At 42.4% G+C, this 23,728-nt stretch overlaps 1 protein-coding gene across 1 annotated transcript; it reads left to right on the top strand.

Moving 5' to 3' along the window:
• Positions 1 to 987: 987 nt before the first annotated feature.
• On the top strand, positions 988 to 19,454 carry LOC148128674 (vomeronasal type-2 receptor 26-like). The gene is made up of 5 exons (XM_087948590.1): positions 988 to 1,047; positions 6,676 to 6,800; positions 8,702 to 8,996; positions 14,842 to 14,968; positions 18,544 to 19,454. Exons 1-5 carry the CDS (start codon positions 988 to 990, stop codon positions 19,452 to 19,454), a joined length of 1,518 nt encoding a protein of 505 aa, XP_087804716.1.
• The last annotated feature ends 4,274 nt before the right edge of the window (positions 19,455 to 23,728 follow it).

Genomic DNA, 23,728 nt, shown 5'->3' with positions numbered 1-23,728 from the left:
TAAACTACAATGGAACTCCAGATGAATTTTCCCCAATAGTCGAGGAAGATGTAATTGGACAGTGACCGGATTGATTATTTTTGAAATTGGGAATGGACCCAAGAATTTTGGACCCAGCTTCTTATTGGGCAGTTTCAACCTAAGATACTTGGTTGACAAATATACTTTGTCCCCTACTTTAAAAGGTGGTTGAAGGGATCTATGTTTATCCGCCTGTTTTTTATAATTTTTTGCAGCTTCGGTCAAAGCTTTTTTTGTATCTTTCCATCCTTTCCTTAATGAGTTCATCCATTCTGTTAGGGACATGGATGAGGGGAGGCTGTCTAGGTAACTCTGGCATCAGGACAAAATCCATTCCAGTGTTGATTTGGAATGGAGTCAATCCCATGCTACTATGTACTGCATTATTGTAAGCAACCTCTGCAAAAGGTAATAACTCAGCCCAATTTTCTTGTTGATAATTTACATAGCATCTAATGTATTGTAATATATTGCGCAAGGCATTAGCTGGCCTTGAGAGTCTTTTTTCAGCAAAATGGCTGCCACTGCTACATCACTTGCATCTGTTTGGACAATAAAAGGCTTGGTCATGTCTGAGTGCTTGAGGATGGGCTCCATGTGAAGAGGTGTTTTAATGTCTCGAAAGCTTTCTGACAGTCCATAGTCAAAGCCAGGGGTTGACTCGGCTTTGGTATGATGGGTGACGGGCCCGTTTTTAATAGCTCTGTCAACAGGAGGGCAACTTCAGCAAAGGACAGAATGAATTGTCTATAGAAGTTGGCAAACCCCAAGTAACTTTGAGGTTGTTTTCAGGTTCTGGGGAGTTGGCAGTGCAGCACTGCTTTCACCTTTCCAGGGTCCATCTCAATCCCCAGGTTGGATATTCGGTAGTCTAACTAGCGACTCTTTGTGGAATTCACATTTTGAGAGTTTCACATGTAATTTGGCGGCTAGAAGTTTTTCTAGAACCTGTCGAACCAATTGAACATGCTCTTCCATGGTTTTGCTGAAGATAAGGATGTCACCCAGGTACACGAGGACCCCCTGGTAAAGATGAGGGTGTAGCACCTCATTCATGAGCTGCATAAACACTGCAGGAGCCCCCTGGAGTCCGAAAGGCATGACTTTGAATTGGAAGCTACCCAGAGGGCAGTTAAACACAGTTTTCCACTCATCTCCCTGTTTGATGCAGACCCGATAGTAAGTTTCCCTGAGATCTAGCTTGGTGAATACTTTGCCCTTCGACAGGTGGTTCAATAAGTCCTTCATAAGAGGGAGAGGATACATGTTTTTGATGCATACTGCATTCACGCCTCTAAAGTCAACACAAAATCTCAATCCTCCATCTTTCTTCTGAACAACACGGGGGCAGCTAATCTTGATTTGGCAGGGTCAATAAAACCTTGTTCCAAATTGCTGTCGATGCATTTCCTTAATTCAGTCATTTCAGCAGGCGTCATGGAATACATTTTTGGTTTTGGTAATTTCACCCCGGGCTCGAATTCTATGGCGCAATCAGTGGCTCGATGGGGAAGTAAAACATTACACTCTTCTTCACTGAATGCTTTAGCCAAATCTTTGTATTGGTCAGGTACCTGGGGGTTATCTGGAAGAAGGTGGGATGCCATGGATGCTGGCTCAGGCTCTGGGTTCGAGCTGACTGGTGGCTTTGTAGTGGATGGAAGAGGGGGCAATGGGCCCAGTCCAATGAGGATTTTTCTGAATTAATCCTCCCATTTGATCATCGGGGCCCATTTGTCTAACCAAGCAAGTCCCAGTATGATTGATTCTAACACCTTGGGGGCCACTATGAAGCGTATGAGTTCGTGATGGGGCCCTAATTCCATCTTGATTAATTCTGTCAATTGAGTGGCTGCCCCCCCCCCAATTAAGGTTCCATCCACTTGCTCAAATCTGATTGGACATTTTAGCAGGTTAGTCTTTATGCCCAATTGTTCAATGATGGGGAGTCCAATAAGACATCTAGAACACTCAGTTTCAATGACAGCTTCTAACTCCCCAGCCTCCTCCATGTTTGCTACCACTAACTTGACCTTGACTGTAAAAGGTAAGATGGGATCACTTACCATTGTGTCATCTTCACAGGACAGGTTCTCAGGGATGTGGTTTCGGTCCGGTGGTCTGTTGCTCCCATCTGCGCAGAGGGGGCTTTCCCAGTTGTGTTTGGCAAACCTGTCCCTGCCCAGATGTCTTCCTTGATTCTTCCGACCTCTAACAGCTGGATTAGACTTCAACTGTGGAGCTTGTGGCACAGGAGCAGGGGCCAAACAGTCTGCTGTCCTATGTCCAGCTTGGCCACATCAGTAACATTTCAGCACCCTGGTGGGTCGGGTATGAGCAGGTTCGGCTGGTCCGGTTGGCAGTCTCCTCACCACAATTCTCTTAGGTGGGGCTGCCAGAAGGGGTTTCCTGTGTGGGTTGATGCTGTGATCTAAGCTGAGGGAGGTGGCATACCACGACTGTAAGGTCTCTGGGATTCCCCTAATTTCACAGGCCTACTTTACTTCTGGATCAATGGCTTTTTTAAAATAGTGTAAAGTCATTCTTTCAGGCCAATCCATGAGGTGGCTTGTGACCCTTCTAAAGTCCCAAATGAATTCTGACAATGGTTGCTTGCCTTGCCTCATTTCCATTAACTTCTCTTCATTCTCTGCTACCCTGTCTGGATTTTCAAATCTGAGTCTTAATAATTGAATAAATCCCATAAATCCATCATATAATTCAGGGGCTTGTTCGTTGTGTAGTTGGGCCACCCAGTGTGAAGCATCCCCTTCATTCATCCCATTTGTTATGGCCATAACCAAATCACGCTCTGTGGCATATTGATCTCCAAATTGTTCTATATGGGATCCGATTTGAGTGAGGAAGTAATTGAAATGTTCGTGACGGCCATAGAATACAGCCTCAAAGGGTATTCGGTCCAGCCTGGGTCATGGTTGCAGAGGTGGCACATGCCAGGCCCCTGCAGGTTGTACTGGAATGGAAGGAACAGGCCGGATGGCATAGGAGGGACGATCGGCTTGGGCCCTGGAATAGGGGCCGGGCCTTTGGTTGGGGCGCTCTGGCGGAGGAGAGGGGGGGGGGGGGGGGGGGGGGGGGGGGAGGGAGAGGTCGTTGGGCAACCCCTTCAGACAGGGGGGTGCGGGCCGGCATAACATGGGAAAAGCCCCACCCTGGGTAGGACCCCTGAATCCTGGCTGGATGGTGCCTCTCTGGAATAGGGGTCCCTGTGGTCTCACTTCTGGTTGGGGCTTCTGGTTGGGGCTAATCTGGGGGGTTGTCTTCTTGAGAGAATTCTGACCCCAATTGTCTCTCTTCCCTCCAATCTGACAGAATAGCCATATGCCTGGGGCTAGAGAAAGATTTCTCTTCAGAGAGCTGGGTTACCTCTGGGTTATAACAACTTCTTGAGTTGAAATGCTTCGGTATAGCTCCGAAATCTCTTTCTCCTACTGCCATCCTGAAAGCATCCATCAACTCCTCCAAACAAGGGCTGGCAGGTTCAATTAATGCTCCGGAGGGAGGGCCCCCACACGTCCCCCCTGCACATCTCCAACTTCGGCTGATTGCTGCTCTTTCTCCGTTTCTGGGAAAAGAACTCCGGGGCATCAGCCAAACCCATTCAAAAATTAAAAGTGTGACTTGGGAAATAAATGTCAGGCATCCAGAAAGTATCCATGATATCAATCACTCTGAGACATTATCTCTCCAATTGATTTATTAGAAACAGATTTGGCATGTCAAAAGCAATTTCCCAAGTAAAAGTTTTTTCGCACGTTACACAGAATCCACTTTCTCTCCTCCCTTCTCTCCTCCCACATCTACACTTCATAAATCACGAGAACCAATTAACTGCAACTGGAAATTCTTAATACAACATACAGAATAACCTTAAACTTTTCAACTCCTCTAAATCTCTAAAAAAAAGTGGCAGCTGAATTTCAAAGCTGACATACATAATGAATGAGATGTATAAATATAGCTCTGGGTTGCAACGCAAGCCAGAGCTGACTTTAATATATTTTGCTCATTGTTACCTGCTGTTTCGGCATGAGAGGCAAATAAATACTTCATTAAGGTTCACACAACTCAAAGAGCCTCAGCCTTAATTAATTCACTGATAAAGGACAGGAGTTTTCCTTATTCAGTTTTCAAGGTTCAATCTCACAATACCTTATTTCTTGGCAGCTAAAGATAAAGGTAAAAGTTCCCCTTGTACATACATGCTAGTCGTTCCTGGCTCTAAGGGGTGGTGCTCATCTCCGTTACAAAGCTGAAGAGCCAGCACTGTCCGAAGACATCTCCGTGGTCATGTGGCCAGCATGGCTAAATGCTGAAGGTTCACAGAATGTTGTTCCCTTCCCACCAAAGGGGTCCCTGTTTTTTTACTTGCATGTTTACATGCTTTCGAACTGCTAGGTTGTTAGAAGCTGGGACAAGCAACAGAAGTTCACTCCATTACACAGTGCTAGGGATTCGAACCACCGAACTGCCAACCTTTCTGATTGACAAGCTCAGCATCTTAGCCACTGAGCCATCCCCTCCTCTTGGCAGTTAAAACCAGTTAAAAAGATTGCAGGTAGTCATTGACTTAGAACAGTGATGGCTCACCTTATTGGGCTCCAAGAAGGCAATGTTCGCACACACCCCATGCCCCCTGTGCATGCACATGCAATTACTCTGTGGGCCACGTGTCTCTGCGCATGTGCGCATGATCACCCTGTATGCCATGCATCTCTGCGCATGCATGCATGATCATCCCATGCACCCCATGCATCTGTGCGTGCACACGAGACCCCCCTGCATGCCCCATGTGATTCTGCGCATGCACATGCATCTCCTGTGCACCCCTGCTCCCGCACATGTGCGCCATATACCCAACAATCAGCAGGCAGGCGGCAGGCGGCGTGCGCACATGCACAGTGGGGCTCTTCCAGGCAACCTCTTGTATGCCAGCAGAAGTGGCTGTGATGAGCCAGGGTGTGACACAAAAATAACAAAGTCACCAAAGTAGATAAATTCCCTTTAATGCCTCCAACTTGGCCCCCAATGTCTAGTTATCCTCAGCTGGAGATCAAACTCTAGCAAAAACTGTCTACAAAGGGAAGAAATGCAGTCCAAACCCAAAGTAAAGATAAGTAGAAATTAAAAAACCAACACAAACCACGCTGAAATAATTAACACAACAAGAGTGAACAACTAGCTAAATATGAACCAGCAGTGTGCAGCAGCAGCCAAAAAAGCTAATGCAATCCTAAATTGCATTAACAGAGGGATACAATCGAGATCAAGTGAGGTACTATTACCACTCTATAAAGCCTTAGTAAGACCACACCTAGAGTACTGCATCCAGTTTTATTCACCACATTATTAAAAAGATGTTGAGACTCTAGAAAAAGTGCAGAGAAGAGCAACCAGGATGATTAGGGGACTGGAGACTAAAACATATGAAGAACGGTTACAGGAACTGGGCATGGCTAGTCTGGTGAAGAAAAGGACTAGGGGAGACATGATAGCAGTGTCCCAATATTTGAGGGGCTGCCACAGAGAGGAAGGGGTCAAGCTATTTTCTAAAACACCTGAAGGCCAGACAAGGAATAATGGATGGAAACTGAACAAGGAGAGATTTAACCTGGAAACAAGGAGAAACTTTCTGACAGTGAGAACAATCAACCAATGGAACAGTTTGCCCTCGGAAGTTGTGGGAGCTTCATCACTTGAGACTTTCAAGAAGAGATTGGACTGCCATTTGTCAGAAATAGTGTAGGGTCTCCCACTTGGGTGGGGTAGGTTGGACTAGATGACCTACAAGGTCCCTTCCAACCCTGATTATCTGTTATCTGTTACCTTTTGTAACTTTCTGACAAAGTTAACGAGGAAGCCAGATTTTCTCAATAACTGTATTGTTAACTTAACAACTGCAGTGATTCACTTAACAACGGTGCCAAGAAAGGTTGTAAAATGGGGCAAAACTCCCTTATCAGATGTCTCACTTAGCAACATAAATTTTGGGTACGCGTGAACCTTTCTTTTTCAGTTGTACAGCTGTACAGAAGAACATGGACAGGAGATAAATGTGCATTGTTGCAAGACTGTTCAGTTTCAAGTTTGGGGTCAAATTATAATTTTCTAAGTTTGAAGCCACATCTGCAAGTTCTCCCTTTGGGCACCATCCTGCTGAATATTTTAAAGTTTCTAGAGGGGATTTTCCATTCTTTACAATTATTCTAATCATTGAGTTGTATTTGTTGTCTTCCTATTAAGTCTCAAGAGACCTTTCTGGAATTATTGAGTAAATTGGTCAACAAGCACATCCAAAACATGTTTTGATGTCAAAGCCAGGCACCAGAGTAATCCTGCATTACATCTTCTCATCAGAAAGGTTCATTGATAAATGGTTATGGAGAAAAAGGGAGCATGGGAAGCTTTGTAAGGGAGGCAGGGGTTGTGTTTATTCCCCTCCTCTTCAGATGTGAATCCTTGTCTGGCCCCTGAATTAGGAAAGCCAGTGAAGCTTGTATTTTGGAAGGCAGCTTTTATTTCCTCGACCCGTTCTTCTCATTCTTTGAGAAGACGTTTGCAATGCATCACGGTGAATCAAGCCAGGAAGTCATGTTGCTGCTACTTCTCCTGGTGCTGCTTTTGTGGCCTCAGGCAGCTTCTCAGCAGCGCAAAGCCAAATGCCTCTTGACTCTGGAGCAGGAAGAAGTTTATTCGCAGAATTATTACAAGCCAGGAGATTATCTCCTTAGTGGGATAATCTCTGCAACCCAGGCTAGGTTTCTACCATTTAGCTTCAACAAAACTCCTTCCATTCAGTTATCCTTGTAAGTCAGTTCCAGCCCTCTGAAAATGACCAGGTATTGTCCCCTTGAACTGCTACTTATGCTCTCTTTCTGTCCTATTATATCTTGGGGACCTATTTTACACACTGCAGTTGATGAGGTTCCTCGACACCTATCAAGTAAGATGATCAAAGTGGAGATCTTTGCTATCATTTCAACATGCAGAACAAACAGTCCCTTTCTTCACTTCCTTTAAGCAGAACTACCTTGGGCCTATGGAGTATGGAGTGGTCCCTCCTTACTCCCCTCTGGCCCCTGAAGACAAGAAGACAGTCATCCTCAAAGTGATCTTGATTCCTGAAAATGACATAGAAATAATCTATTTTCTCCTTAAACTGGTGATGGGACGACCTTCACAATTCCTGTTCTATACTAAGATTTACTGTTGAGATGAAAGTCCCAAAGGTGCTTTTCAAAAGGCAACAGAATATAGAATAACAGAGCTGGAAGGGATTTTGGAGGTCTTTTAGTCCAACCTCCTGCTCAGGTAGGAAACCCAATAGCATGTCAGACAAATGGTTGTCCAATTTTGTCTTAAAAACTTCCAGTGTTGGAACATTCACAACTTCTGGAAGCAAGTCATTCCACTGATTAATTGTTCTGTCTGTCTGGAAATTTCTCCTTAGTTCTAGGTTGTTTCTTTCCATTGATTAGTTTTTGTCCATTTTTCCTTGTCTTGCCTTTAGCTGCTTTGGAGAATAGCTTGATTCCCTCTACTTTGTGGCAACCCCTTAGATATTGGAGCACTGCTATCATGTCACTGAAGAAGCAATTGAAGACATTCCTTGGATGGGAAGTGAAACATTTTCAAAGAAAAAACAAAAAAAGTCCAATTGCCTTTTGAAAAACACCTTTGGGACAACCATGACTTGGATGATTGAGAATCTCCATAGATATTGAGATGAAAGAATCACAGTTAAGAATGTACTCGTTCACTGATTTTGCAAGTGTATGAATAGAATAGAATTCTTTTATTGGCCAAGTGTGGTTGGACACACAAGGAATTTGTCTTGGTGCAAATGCTCTCAGTGAACATAAAAGAAAAGATACATTCGTCAAGGGTCAAGAATCATAGGGTACAACACTTAATGATAGTCATAGGGTACAATAAACAATCAAATCATACTAGGAAATAGTCCATACAATGATTCTCATTTATGAATTTATGTCAAATATTTAATGCTACCAAGCTCAACAAAAATGAAATTCTAAACTATAGCTCTAATGCAAAGATCCTGATGATCACAATTGTGTGCTTGGCTTATGTTTACATCAAAGAAATTAGACAGTGGAATTGTTCTCCTAAGGATCCTTTCCAGCGTTATGATTCTATATTTAATATTGATGAATAGGTAAAATTTCCAAATATTAAAAGCTGGGAAAGATGATTTTAGAAAAGAGTGAGAAAGAGAGAATATCTCTCTTTAAACTAGATTGAATTCTTCGTCCAACTTCAAAGGAGAATCAGCAAAAGCCAATAATAATTATATTTGTTTAGAGATAACATGAAGTCAGTATATTGCTATCTCAGCATATCAACCATCCTTAATAGGGGAGAGTTAAATAATCCATTGTAAAATGCTATGAAATGTCATCAATCTGTTCATAAAATTGACTTTCTGTTCTTGTTATAAACTGAGATAGTACTTTTGAAACAAGATTTTAAAACTTTTAATACTACAATTTATTACCTTGACTATTTTTCTATATTAATATTTTTAGGGACGCTTTAATTGTCACATAAGAACTCTTTGATAGTGGGTGAAGTAGAATATTGAATAGTATTTCAGCAAAATGTTCTTTGGATTCATTTCCTAATATGTTTATATGTGCAGGGGACAATACACCAAATACTGGAAAATGCTCTCCTTCCTTTCTGCTGTCCACCAGTTCAACCAGGACTCTAGGAGTCTCTTACTTAACATCACTCTGGGTTACAATATCTATGAACACTATTTCAGTGAGCAAATCACTTTGGATGCTCTTCTGGACCTGCTTTCAGATGGGGAGGCCAACATTCCCAACTACAGGTGTGGAAAGCAGAAAAGCACGCTCGCCGTTCTTGAAGGGGCCAACGCTGACTTGTCCATCCTCATTTCAAACATGTTGGGCACCTACAAAGTCCCACAGGTATTATTTCTTTACTGAGAGGATGATATTTAGCCATAGAAACTTAAATTCAAGAGCAGAGTATTATCACGGACCTTGGAGATGAGGGATCAGGATTCCCAAAGGCAAGATAAGAAACAAGGGATGGGAACTAATCAAGGAGAGAAGCAACCTAGAACTCAGGAGAAATGCCCTGAGAGTAAGAACAATTAATCAGTGGAACAATTTGCCTCCAGAAATTGTGAATGGTACTAATACCACTCTATAAAGGCTTAGTAAGACCACACCTAGAGTATTGCATCCAGTTCTGTTCACCACATTACAAAAAGATGTTGAGATTCTAGAAAGAGTGCAGAGAAGAACAACCAGGATGATTAGGGGACTGGAGACTAAAACATATGAAGAACGGTTGCAGGAACTGGGCATGGCTAGTCTAGTGAAGAGAAGGACCAGGAGAGACATGATAGCAGGGTTCCAATATTTGAGGGGCTGCCACAGAGAGAAAGGGGTCAAGCTATTTTCTAAAGCATCTGAAGGTCAGACAAGGAATAATGGATGGAAACTGAACAAGGAGAGGTTCAACCTAAAAATTAGGAGAAACTTTCTGACAGTGAGAACCAATGGAACAGCTTGCCCTCAGAAGTTGTGGGAGCGCCATCACTTGAGACTTTCAAGAAGAGATTGGACTCCCATCTGTTAGAAATGGTCTAGGGTCTTCTGCCTGAGCAGGGGGCTGGAAAAGAAGACATCCAAGGTCCCTTCCAACTCTATTATTCTGTTAAAAGGAGAAAAGAGAGTAGACCTCTTCATCTGTCTATGGAGATTCACAGTCTTCCAGGTGATGGTTGTCCCAAAGATGCTTTTTCAACTGGACATTTTTCTTTGAAGACATTTAGCTCCTCATCCAAGAAGCTTCTTCAGAACTGAAGAAGTTTCTTAGTTGAGAAGCAAAGCATCTTTAAGGAAAAACAAAATCCAGTTGCTGTCAACTCATAAAACATTTCTATGCCTGTTTTAGAGTTGCCGTGAATGGGAGGGGGGAGGATTTGAAGGAGCAGTGCAGCAGTTTAAAACCAAGGATTGTAACTAAGCTACCGGAATTTCTGCCATGAAAATCCCTAACTGGAGAACATGATTAATGACACTTAGCTATGAACTTGTTTTGTTGGAGAATATGAATTATGATACACCCAGAAGGGAGGGGGGTGGAAAAACAGGGTCATAGGTGATAGTGAATTACGTGTCTCAGAATTGGCTTCATATAGGTCATGACGACATGTTTGCTCCTAATAAATCCTTTGAAGTTTTTGAAGCTTGGTTCGAGGCTCATGATTTAATTAGGGAAACTGCCAGAATCTTGACAGCAAGCCGATTTTGAAAAAGCATCTCTGGGATCTTCCATTCTGCTATGATCCCAATCTAGATAGGAGGATTCTTCTGATGCTTTGGAATAACAAAATGGTGCACTTAGGGAGCAAGTGGAAAGAAAAGCAATACCTGAGCAGAGAAATAAAGTCACCGTGTGTGATTGGCTGAGGTTCCTCCAACGGCCATAAGATGGAGCCAGAAACCTGGTTTGTTTTCCTTGCATTTCCTGTATTGCCGTGTTGCCTGATCGTCATTCTGCTCGGATTGCTGTGAGTCTTGCAACTGTTAGCAGACTCCATTTACTGAACTCTGTTTATGATACTTGACTTTATTTTTGGATTATCCCTGGACTGATACTAACTGCTTTAACCGTGTATGATTTGGATTGTTTGTTGGACTTTGTTTACCTGTTTACTGGAAGTAAAACCTACATTTTACTATTCAGTGTATCTGTATGCTGGTCGTGTGTTATTCAACATCACTCTCACTACGTTTCCCTGAGTGCACTCATTCTCCTAACGGGGAATACCTCAAAACCGTGATCTTTATTTCAGAAGTGTTCAGTGGGAAGGGGGAATGTATGAGTCACTTAATACATTTGTCTTCCTTTTTTAGATCAGTTACAGTTTTGCTTCCCCGATTCTGAGGGATAAAACTCAGTTTCCTTTCTTCTACCTGATGCTCCCTGCTGAAGGAGCCCAGTACCCAGGGATGGTCAAGCTGCTCCTCCATTTCAGGTGGACCTTGGTTGGCCTGATGGCTCCGGACACGGACCAGGGGGAGAGGTTCATGAGGACAATGACCTCCACGCTGATCAAGAATGGCATTTGTCCAGTTTTATCCCAAGTTTTTTCCATAAAAATGAGAAACTTGGTGTTGAATTTGGAACCATTTGCAAAGTGGAATCAAGTGAATGCCTTTCTTTATGGTGTAGAGATTAGTTCATTCCAGATTGGAATATTCATCATGCACTTCATGCTTATACATCTTAAGGAACCTGTTACAGGCAAAGTCTGGATCACAACAGCCTGCTGGGATCTCACTTGGGATTTCATGGAAAGCAGTATCTCTACCTTCCAAAACATTGGTGGCTTTTTTTCTTTTCTTGTGCAGACAAAGGAAATGGTGGCCTTTGACGCTTTTAAGCAACTTCACTCCTCCATGAAACATGAGACAAAGGAAATGGTGGCCTTTCACGCTTTTAAGCAACTTCACTCCTCCATGAAACACTTTGTCGAGAAATCCTTTACGTGTTCCTCCATCAAGGATGGCTTGTCTGTGAAAGCCTGGAGACAGTGCAGGGAAAGAGAACTGGAGCTTCTACCCCAGGGAGAGATGCAACAAATCCTGTCTTTTGACAGCTCTTTCACTTACAACATAATCTGGGCTGTGGGGCTGACCTTGCATTCAGCCTATTTCTCCAGATCCAAAAGGCCAGTAAGACACAGTGGTGAGAACCTGGGAGCTCAAAGGCTGAAGGCTTGGCAGGTATTTTGGTGCGCAACTCAGTTCCAAACCATAAAGAGGGAGGGTTCTGCATCCAGATGTTTTCTATCTGAAATAAACCAAAGGCTGGAAAGTGAAGGAGAGAACTCGTGACTGGTTCAATGTCTATGGAAATTCTCAATCATCCAGGTTTATTTGTATTATTAGCATATGGCCTTGTTACAGTACAGAGTACAGAACAGAGACCACAATGCTATTGCAGAGTAGTAGTTTGGCTTGCCAAGGTACCAGCCCTGTTATAGGAAATGCTTGTGCACTTCCAAGATGTGCCACAGGAGGGAGACCTGGCTTCATACCAGAGGGAAAGATGAGCGGCTCTTTTTTCGGGATCACATAATGCCCCCTCCCTTCTGGCAGCTGCCTCACAAATGGGTGACACAACCAGGAAGATTCGGAGCCCTCAGGAATTTGACTGCCTGCATAGAACACCAGCTTGTCTCCCCATCAAAGTGGTACCTATCTATCTACTCACATAGAACATGCTTTCATCAGAGGTGGGATGCTACCGGTTTGGCCCAGTTCTATAGAACCGATAGATCTGAAGAGCAGCAGTCACCAAACTGGTTTGCTGCAATGACCTTATGGTTGTCCGTTTGGCCCGCCCGTCCGCCTGGGCTCTTGGCTGTCCTTTATTTCCTGCTTTTTCAACCTCAGCTGCTTGGCGTGGCACAGCTGTGGTTGAAAAAGCAGGAAAGAAGAGGATTTTCAAAGCTGTGCACCCCGCACAGTGCTTGTCACCTGTCTGGGCGCACAGCTGATGTTTTATTTGCAAATGCTGTACACGTGCGCACAGCGCACAAAACGCACTCTCACTGAACTGGTAGTAACACCAGTTGAATTCCACCCCTGGCTTTCATACTGTTAGCTTGACAGAAGCTAAATCAAGTGACAGGAACTCACCCTGTCATGCAGAACTAGGGCTCAAACCATGAGAACTAAAACCATCTTCAGCATCATTAACCCACTGAGCCACTGTGCCTCTGGATCATCCAAGTCATGGCTATCCCAAAGGTGCTTTTCAAAAGGACAACTGGACTTTCTTAGTTTTTTTTTTTTCCTGAAAATGTTTTGCTTCTCATCCAAGAAGCTTCTGAAGAACTGAAGCTTCTTGGATGAGAAGCAAAATGTTCTCAAGAAGAAAAGTGATAAAATCCAGTTGCCTTTTGAAAAGTATCTTTGTAATATCATGATTGGCTCTAAGATTTCTTCAGTAGTTTTACCAACTGAAAAATACAAGCTCCATTCTCCTTTGCAAGGGCAACAAAGGAAGACCCAGCCGATCAGCTGGGACTCAGGAGGCAGATAATAGATGGGGGTGGGGCCAGTCAGAGGTGGGATTAGCTGGTTCTCCGAACTACTCAAAATTTCTGCTACTGGTTCTCCAGAACTGGTCAGAACCTGCTGAATACCACCTCTGGTTTTTATGTATTTAAGCAGAAAATTAGTAGCTGTTATGGTTCAAATATTTACAGTTTCTGCCCTGAAGGAGTAAATAAATCTAGAATCTGGACTTTGTATAGAGAAATATTCAGATCAGGCATCAGGCAAAACCTACCATAGGACTTCTGGGTTCCTTTCCAAATATTCCCCATTTCCTCTTCCTTTTCAGTTTCATGCTTTCCTTCAAACCCGCCAGTTTTATAATCATTCCATTGATGGGGTATATTTGGATGAGAATGGAGAGCCGGCAGTTGACTTGTACATTGTGAACTGGATGGTTTACAAAAACAAGTCTGTCACCAGGATGAAATGTGGACATCTAGAAAGACAGGGAATTCAGGATTCCAAACTGGTGATCGACCAGAACAATATCGCTCAGATGGAAAAAATGAACAAGGTGAAGAAAACCTCTTTATTTCACTCTTTCTGACATTCTCCTAATGGGGTGATAGTGGTTTCAAGGACTGTCAACTCAAAAATATTTCTCTGGTCTTTTAGAGTTGACAGCAGAAAGGGAGTGGGGGAAGAAGTGCATTCCTTAAATGCTTATAGATAATTTCTAGGCAACCGAAGCTTCTGGAGTGCAAGATTATTACTGGAGAGCACGATTGACGACTCTTGGCTATGGATGTGTCCCATTGGAGAAGATACATCCAGGGGGTGCGGGGAAGACTAGGGTCAAGGGGGAAATGAATGATGTGTCTCAGAGTCGACTGCATCCAGGTAATGCTGGCATGTTCACCCCTAATAAATCTTGTTTGTTTGTTTTTACTCTGAGAGATGCAGCTAGAGACTCATGATTTGAATGGGGGTGGGTAACAGATAATCAGAGCTGGAAGGGATCTTATAGGTCATCTAGCCCAACCCCCCACCCAAGCGGGAGACTCTACAACATTTCTGACAGATGGGAGTCCAATCTCTTCTTGAAAGTCTCAAGTGATGGTGCTCCCACAACTTCTGAGGGCAAGCCGTTCCATTGGTTCTCACTGTCAGAAAGTTTCTCCTAATTTCTAGGTTGAATCTCTCCTTGTTCAGTTTCCATCCATTATTCCTTGTCTGGCCTTTGGGTACTTTGGAAAATAGCTTGATTCCCTCCTCTCTGTGGAAGCCCCTCAGATATTGGGACACTGCTATCATCTCTCCCCTGGTCCTTCTCTTTACTTCAGGCCCAGTTCCTGCAACCGTTCATCGTATGTTTTAGTCTCAGTCCCCCAATCATCCTGGTTGCTCTTCTCTGTGCTTTTTCTAGAGCCTCAACATCTTTTTTATAATGTGGTGAACAAATGCAGGATGCTGGAGCCCTGACAGCCTGCTGATTTCACTTCAGAAATTTCATCTTTTTCTTGACCTTTCCTTGAAGAAGTCAGTGTCAGCATTCCAACTAACAAACTCCAAACCAATCTAAACTAATCTAATCAAACAACTTGTGTGTGTTCTCGTCTGTAGATGTGGGGATACATTGGCGAGTAGCCTGAAGATTATTCTTTAGGTGAGGCTGTCGATCCTTTCCTATTTTTCTTTAAATAAATTCATTCTATCTCTCCCTCCTCAGCCCCTGCCTCCTTCCAGGTGTGTGGAAAGTTGCCGTCCCGGATTCAGGAAGGTAGCTCAGGAAGGGAGGCCCATTTGCTGCTATGATTGCATTCCTTGTGCAGAAGGAACCATCTCTACCCAAGAAGGTGGGTGACATTGGGGACCTCAAATAGGCAGGTGTTCTTCAATATAATTTTAAAGGTGTCATTGCAGGATGTAAGCTGTTCTAAGTAAAGCTGCCATTTGCAATTGACTGGATGTGATTTTGTCAATGCCGATAATATTCAAGTGGTGTTTCAGATGTTTTGGACACTGATTACTCTTGATGCTATCTTTGCTTTCTTTTGCCACAGTTGTTGTACCTCTATTTGCAGGTCTTTATATTTTGTGATTTTCTCCCATTTCCCTTTTTCTGTAATGCTATACTACATGTGTTATTCAGACTTTTTGTCTTTCTTATCAACAATTGTTAAGTCTGGGCTATGTGGCTATTTGAATTCTATACACTTTAACTTCTTCATTTTATATTTCTACTTTCTCTGTTTTATGGTCCCACCAGTTCTTGCTGGTGGGCAAATGGTATTTCTTGCAGATCTTCCAGTAGCAATAGCAACAGCATTTAGACTTATATACTGCTTCACAGTGCTTTTATAGCCCTCTCTAAGCACTTTACAGAGTCAGCCTACTTCCCCCAACAATCTGGGTCCTCATTTTACCCAGCTTGAATGGATGGAAGGCTGAGTCAACCTTGAGCCTGGTGAGATTTGATCTGCCAAAGTGCAGGCAGCCAGCAGTCAGCAGAAGTAGCCTCCGGTATTGCATTCTAACCACTGTGCCACTGTGACTCTTAACCAGTGTTGCTATTTTATCATGCCATTGCTGGTTGTTAATCTGGGTGATCTTGCAGCAGCTAACCAGGTGGTCTATTGTTTCTTCAGCTTCTTTGCAGAGGCATCATTTGCTGTCTGTTGCTATCTTCACAATTCTGGTTTTGAATGCTTTGGGATTTTTTTAAGGCTTGATGTTATGCATCAAGCCTTAAAAGTTACCCCCTTACCTCTTTGAGTTGAGTTACACCCCTATCTCTTCAAATGTCCTGCTTATAACCATTGCCAGGTCTTGCTGTTATCTGCTCTGTGTGTGTGTGTGTGTGTGTGTGTGTGTGTGTGTGTGTGTGTGTGTACTGGCCATGTCTCTTTTCTATTCTTCATTTGGTCTTTCCTGTAGGCCAGTTTGGTCTTTTAAATTACTTAGTAAGCCTACTAGCTTTAGTGCATCTTCTTATTTATTCTTCAGATAATTTTTCAAATGTCCTTTTCCCCTCTTCAACCATCTATTGTAACATTCCATGCCCACTTATGCTCCTTTGTAAGTAGAGCCCATCAATATTGCTTCCAATTGTTGGGGGGGTGGAATCCAGTCCAATTCCAAGTTGGGAGAAAGGCACTGGAAACAAAATGGAGGCTGACTGGAAAGAAGGTTTCTTTTTATTGATGAGAAGAACCAACAACAGCATGTAGTTCTGGGACAGCTGACAAATTGGTTTGATGAGTACATGGGTTTTATAGGGTTCTGAGATGCTGCAGGAGGTTGTGCAATGTAATGAGCCTTGTGCCTTTTGCTATTCTAATGGTGGTGGGTTAATCCTATTATGTCCTAAAAGTCATGCCCTGTCCTTCTTAATCCCACCAGCTGGAGCTGACGGTGTTTTGTTTGTGAATGGATTGGCCCAGTCTTTCTTAATGGGCACAAAATATCCATCTCTAAAGACTTCAGGCATCTGCTGGAGGTTATTAGGAAAGACTGGGTCTGCTTTCTGCCTTTAAGAACATGCTTTTCCATTTCTCCTTTTGGGAAATATAATATTCTGCCTCTTTTAATATCCCCCCCCCCCAATATTTCATTCTTGGGAGGGCTTCCTACAATTCATTCTTTGTGCCAATAATTATTTCCTTTTTTAAAAAACAGTTTTTATTAGTTTATTAAATAGCACACAAAGAAAATGCAAAAGTAAATAGTAGCGAAAATAGGAAGGGAAAAGTGAGGGAAAGAAAAGAGGGAAAAGAAAAAAAGGCATTGACTTTCGATTCTCTTTGGTGCAGTAGAATAAGGCATTAACATCAAACCTCAACTTTTTACTTTTACATAATAGTAAAAATAGTATGTTAGGGATATACACCCTAGCAGAACGTGCAACGGCAGTCTAGAAGACAGGCATATATGTGAGACAAAACGTTGTAGTAGCTTACACTCAGTAAGACAGATACACTGTGCAAGTTAAATAGTTTTTATTCCAGCAAGAGTTATAGCATAGCCAAATGGTCCATATGTCATACACTAAGTTCAGTCAGTCCGGGGGTTAATCAGTTTGCAAAGTCCAGTGTCAAAAAAGAGTTCATTAAACTTACAATCAATCAGTCCAGTGATATATCTCTTTTGCAGTCAGAGATATGAAGAAAATCAAACCCCTTTTCTTCTCTCAGCAAACACGCACTTATCACCATCAATCTATCATTGTCAGCATTCCAGTATAAGCCAGGCAAACAGTGAGCTCTCTTGCTCCCTCTTATGGTGATTTTACAACCGCACCCAAAAACTTGGTTTACAGTTTAAAGTGATACATACACTTAAACTCACTAACATAGTTTATATATTATTTTTATCCAAACTAAGTTAGGTAAACAATGTTATCCCTAACATAGTATATATAATAGTGTAAACTAGCCATTTCTATTGCAACAAATCTATCTAATTGGTAAAACCCAAAGTTTCATTTTTTTTTCCACCTCAAGCACAAAGTCCAGAAGTGGTTTCCAGGTAGAAACAACACTATTTGTATCTTTTTCTTTGAGCAAAACAGTCAATTTAGCCACCTCTGCTAACTCCATCAATTTTTGCAGCCATTCATCCATTTGTGGGGATGAAAGTGACCTTCCATTTCAGTGCATGCCATCAACGTATATAATATGATATCAAAGTTCTAAATTTTTTGCCACTTTATTATTTCCAGTGCTTCCTTGATTTTCCTTGCCTCTAGGTGATTTTTCTTGATCTGTTTTTTTTAATCTTCTTGTTTTTCAGCTTCTTTTCTTTAATCTGTTTTAGCTCACTTATACCTGATCTTAGCATGCTGATCTTATTTTCCAGGCTGATCTTCCATTTGAATTTTATTTATTTATTTATTTGATTTAATTTGATTTGATTTGATTTGTCAATCGCTTACAAGATAATAGGTATAAGTATAAACATGAGTAAGAATACAGGAAACAGGTACGAATAAATGGGGACAATAGGACAGGGACAGTAGGCACAATTGGGCACTTATGCACGCCCCTTACAGACCTCTTAGGAATGGGGTGAGGTCAATAGTGGATAGTTTAAGGTTAAAGGAGTGGGGGTTAGAGGATGTAACAATAGAATCAGGTAGTGCATTCCAGGCATTGACCACTCTGTTACTGAAGTCATACTTTCTGCAATCAAGTTTGGAGCGGTTTACATTGTATCTGTTGTGTGCTCTTGTATAGTTCTGGTTGAAGCTGAAGCTGAATTGTGCACTCTGCAGAGTTTGCTGCAGGGGAAATACCTTACCTAGCATGGAGCATTCTGCCTCTTCATTCTTGCAGCCTCTCTGTCAACAACATTCATTCTTTACTAATTTTATGCAAATAATAGCTTCAGTAAAAGGTGAAAGAACCAGTGGTAATATTCTTGCTCTTTTCAGATTCTGAAAAATGCACCCCTTGTCCAGAAGACCAGCATCCAAATATCAGACGAGATCGTTGTATGCCTAAGATTAAAACCTTCCTAAGTTATCAAGAATATTTAGGGGTCATGCTAATTTCCATTGCCGTGTTCCTATCTTTAACCACAGCCTTTGTTTTGGGGATCTTCATTAAATTCCTAGACACTCCGATCATCAAAGCCAATAACAGAGACCTTTCCTACATTCTCCTGGTCTCCCTCCTGCTTTCCTTCTTCACTCCCTTCCTCTTCATTGGCCAGCCAAGGAGAGCCACCTGCCTTCTCCGACAGATAACCTTTAGCATCATCTTCTCAGTTGCCATTTCTTCCGTTTTGGCAAAAACAATCATGGTGGTGCTGATTTTCTTGGCCACAAAACCAGGGAATAAAGTTCAGAAATGGCTGGGGAAGAGCTTGACCAACTCTATTATCCTTTCTTGCTCTGGTCTTCAAATTGTCATTTGCAGCAGCTGGCTTGGCACCTCTCCCCCATTTCCTGACTCTGACCCACACTCTCAACCTGGAGAGATCGTCCTGCAATGCAATGAAGGATCCGTCACCATGTTTTACTGTGCTCTTGGCTATATGGGATTCCTGGCTGCCATCTGTTTCACGGTGGCTTTCCTGGCCAGGAATCTGCCTGGAGCCTTCAACGAAGCCAAGCTGATCACCTTCAGCATGCTGGTCTTTTGTAGCGTCTGGGTCTCCTTCATGCCCACCTATCTCAGTACCAAAGGGAAGTACATGGTAGCTGTGCAGGTCATCTCCATCTTGGCCTCCAGTGCTGGCCTTCTGGGCTGTATCTTTTTCCCAAAATGCTACATTATTATTTTGAGACCAGACCTCAATACTAAGGAACAACTAATCATGAAAGCTAAAAAAGAAACATGATTCTAATAAGTGGTTCATATGTCACAAACAGCAAAAAGAACTCTTTGTCTTCTCCCTACTTCTGTCCCTTGTGCCCATTCAATGGTTTGGATTTATCAAGAAATTCCTCAATTAAAAGAACTTGTTTCATTTTCTTCCCATCTGAAAAACATCTAAAATTGTTTATTACTTTTGTTTCCTAGCCACTACTGTGTGATTTAGTAATTAAACATTAAGTTTAATAATAAAACTGCGACAGGTAGATAATAGCAGTGGTGGGATTCAATTTTTTTTACTACTGGTTCTGTGGCGTGGCTTGGTGGGTGTGGCGTGGCTTGGTGGGCATGGCTTGGAGGGTGTGGCAGGGGAAGGATACTGCAAAATCTCCATTCCCTCCCCACCCCACTAACCTGCTTTCCAGCTCTGTTCTCCTGTGCAGGGCAACAAAACAAGACCCAGCCAATCAGCTGGGACTCAGGAGGCAGAGAATAGATGGGGGTGGGGCCAGTCAGAGGTGGTATTTGCCGGTTCTCTGAACTACTCAAAATGTCCACTACCGGTTCTCTAGAACTGGTGAGAACCTGCTGAATACCACTTCTGGATAATAGGTACAGTAGATAGAAAGTTTTCTGACCAAGGCTTCCTGAAACAGTAACAATCACACACTGCTCCCAAAAACCTTTTGTTTTATTTCAATGGCTGTGAATTATATGCATTCACTGCCCGTAATGAGTCCCCTCCCATAAGACATAAAGGAGGAGCAAAGGGACAACAGAAGTCTGCCACAGTCTTTCGGGATAAAGCTGATAAGCACCCACCTTATCTCCCTTGAAACACTGCCAACTACTAAATTGCCAATTAGCTGTACAAGGCCAAATGCACCACAAAGTCAACACGGAACTTGAGAGTTTAAACCAACCAGAATGAACAAAGTTGCTTCCCGCAAAGGCTCATGTCCCTTTTCTCCTCCTCCTACTCTTATGGGAGGGGACAACCATCTCCAAGCCTTATTCCCGAGTCACCTCTTCTGTCTTAACTATTCTTGCCTTCTGGCAGTTCTGCACAAGAGCGCTGGGAACTGGCTCCCCTGTTCCTCTGCCTCGCTGATGTCAGATTCTGGAGGCTCTGGAGTCCACACATAACTCTCAGATAACACTGGTCCCATCTCTGTGTAGGACACAGATTCCTTGTCTGAGCCATTCCCAGACTCCAGAACTGGCCCATGTTCCTCCCCACTGTCCGACTCTGCTGCTACCTCCACAGGCTGCTGATGGACCACAACAGAAAGATAGAATTCTCAAGGACCTTAAATCCTGTTTACAATTTAATGAACTCTCTTTTCATGTTGATGTTGTAATCCTGATCCAAAACAGTCCCAATGAGCTGTGGATGGGAAGGGATGAGATATAGGGCCATCCACCAAACAAATGCATTCTAATAACAAATATTATTAGAGGGTGTTCTGACCCAGACCCTTTTCCAATTAAACAAACACAAACCAAAGGGAACAGAGACCTCCTTACGAATCCCCGATTAAAAGGCTGCTGAAAACTAATTAACTTTGGTAAGCACGAGCCTCGCCAAAACTGTGTGAGGCTACCAAGAATAACAGATAAGGTTACCTAGAAAGATTTTGCAACACAAGAGTTTTCAAATACCAACTAAGATACTGCAATGTCCACGAGGCTCGAGTTTCAAAACGTCTTTGCTTCCTGCAAAGAACGTCTGATTCACAGCTGGCTTTTATCTTCTTGAAGGAGGGGCCATTACCTTGCAGCCTTACTCCCAAGTTGCCCGTGCTGCTGCAGCTGCTGTTTCTGCAAGCAGCCCTGCGTGCACGCGCACTTGGCACAGGCTCCTCGGGAACCTCCTCATCACTGCTGCTAGCCCCCACAATCTCTGAAGGCAGCAGTCCACTCCCTAATGGTCCTGGCCACTCATCTCAGTCCTTGCTCTCCTCAACCATCTGCACCTGCTGCTGGCTAACCACAACTGAGGGTATGACCAGTTTCCATTCCCATTTTAGGTACACAGCTCACAGTTCTGGATGCCCAGAATTGTCTATGGACATTCTCAATCATTCAGGTCAAACATTAACTGGAGTTCCTTTATTTATTTTATTTATTTATTTAATTTGTCAAGCATGTATTAGATAACAGATATAAGTATAATCATGATTATTAAAATATGAAATGGATATGAGTAAAAGAGAACATTAGGACAGGGATGGTAGGCATGTTGATGCGCTTATGCACACCTCTTAAAGACCTCTTAGGAATGGGGTGAGGTCAACAGTAGACAACAGTACTATTAATAGTACTATTAACAGTAACAGTACTGTTGAACAGAGGTCAACAATAGAGTCCTTTGTTGTTGTTTTTTCTTGAAAACATTTTGCTTCTCACCTAAGGAGCTTGTGAAGAAATGGACAAGCTTCTTGGATGAGAAGCAAACATTTTCAAGAAAAAACAAATAAAACCCAGTTAACTTTTGAAAAGCAACTTTGGGACAATGCCCAGAATTGTAGAAGGAAGTAGAATTATTGGACAAAAGTTAGAATTTTGCAAAGATTGAAGGTTGCCAGTCCAAGCTAATCTGAATCTCCACCTTGGGATGACCAGCCCCAAAATGGCGTTCATATATGCCCTCCAGAATATAGATTGTGCTTAATCACTGGATCTGATTTAGAGCTTTAGGTAAACATTGAAAACACCAGAAGCTGGTAGAGTCCTACCCTCTTTAGTTACTCATTGAGTTCAAACACTTTGCAAATTGTCCCAGTTTGGTGTGGAATGCTAGTATCTACAGATGATGACTTTAAAGCAACCAACAGTGAATTTTGCATTAGGTAAATTTTTTGGGGGGTTTATTTGTTTGTTTGTTTGTTATTTGTTTAAGTAATAACATCTCTGTGTATATACACTTTTCTCTGAAAATAACTAGTAAAAATATTATTAGCAAGTACTTAGTATTTATGTTTTGTTGGGTTCTTTTGTTCCAAATTTTAATGAGTTCACACTCATTTTCTGTCTTTTCTTTTATTGGCCTCTATTGACAAAATCAGAGATAGGAGAGGAAGTGCTTTCTTTCTTTGGTATCTGTTAAACTACAGGGTAAGAATTTGAAAAACTCAACCACAGCATTAATCAAATATTTATTGTCAATGCACAACATGTGTACAATGAAATTGAAAAGCATGTGATGAGTTATGTTCCCTCCAGCAATAATAGCATCCTTCACATGTGTCCACTCTTTTTGAACTTGCCTCATGAGGTCACACATCTGTATGTAAGAAACAGAATTTACTCTGAGGCTGCATTAATAGAGTGATAGAATCAAGATCCTGTGAAGTGTTATGTCAGATGGTGCTCCATTCAAAATCCAAGAAAGACACCCTTAGGATCCATTAGTATAGAGAAAAGAAACTTTTACTGGAAATCAATTCCATCAAAGGAATTCTAGATCTAAGGATTTACACGCGAAAAACACATATACAAAGTGATGGCATCGTTCCCATCCACAATAGTTCAAATAGTCCATCCAATTGAAGATGTGTATAATGTCATATGGGGCATCTTCAGGTGGTGATGCAGTCATCTGGCCGTTGACCTTGACCTGGTTTGATAAAGAGCTGTAGTTGTGCAGTAAGCAAGTAATGTAAGCATAAACAATAAACTTTTCCCCCAAGATATACAGTTCATTGTTCCACTGTTGGAGCATCCACAACTTCTGGAGGTAAGTTGTTCCACTGATTCATTGTTCTAATTGTCAGGACATTTCTCCTTAGTTCTAAGTTGCTTCTCTCCTTGATTAGTTTCCACCCATTGCTTCTTGTCCTGCCCTCAGGTGCTTTGGGAGAATAGCCTGACTACCTCTTCTTTGGGGCAGCCCCTGAGATATTGGAAGACTGCTATAATGTCTCCCCTAGTCCTTCTTTTCATTAAACTAGACATACCCAGTTCCTGCAACCATTCTTCATATGTTTCAGCCTCCAGTCCTCTATTCATCACCTTCCTTGATTTGCAGTAAGAGTTGCATGAGTAATTCTCCACTGGCTCCAGAACATGGGTTCACACAGCCCTTAAGTTTTCACACAATAAGCCTCACAATTATTAGAATGTCTGTGTTTTCTTCATTGCCTTCATGCCAAGGGATTCTTTCCCCCTCTGGAAACTGGCCTTGAAATAAACAACAGACTCAGGGGCAACATATAATAATATTTACCAGCAGTAAAGTTAGTGCATAAATATCTCATGCCACTGGGAAGCTGGACTGAGCTTCCCAGCCGGCAGGTG

Source organism: Notechis scutatus, unplaced genomic scaffold (genome assembly GCF_049901735.1).
Source record: "Notechis scutatus isolate UNSWTSFEM ecotype Mainland unplaced genomic scaffold, rNotScu1.2 NSCUCTG21, whole genome shotgun sequence".
NCBI lineage: Eukaryota > Metazoa > Chordata > Lepidosauria > Squamata > Elapidae > Notechis > Notechis scutatus.
The sequence above is the reverse complement of the archived record's forward strand: the minus strand, read 5'-3'. Positions and strand labels throughout refer to the sequence as shown.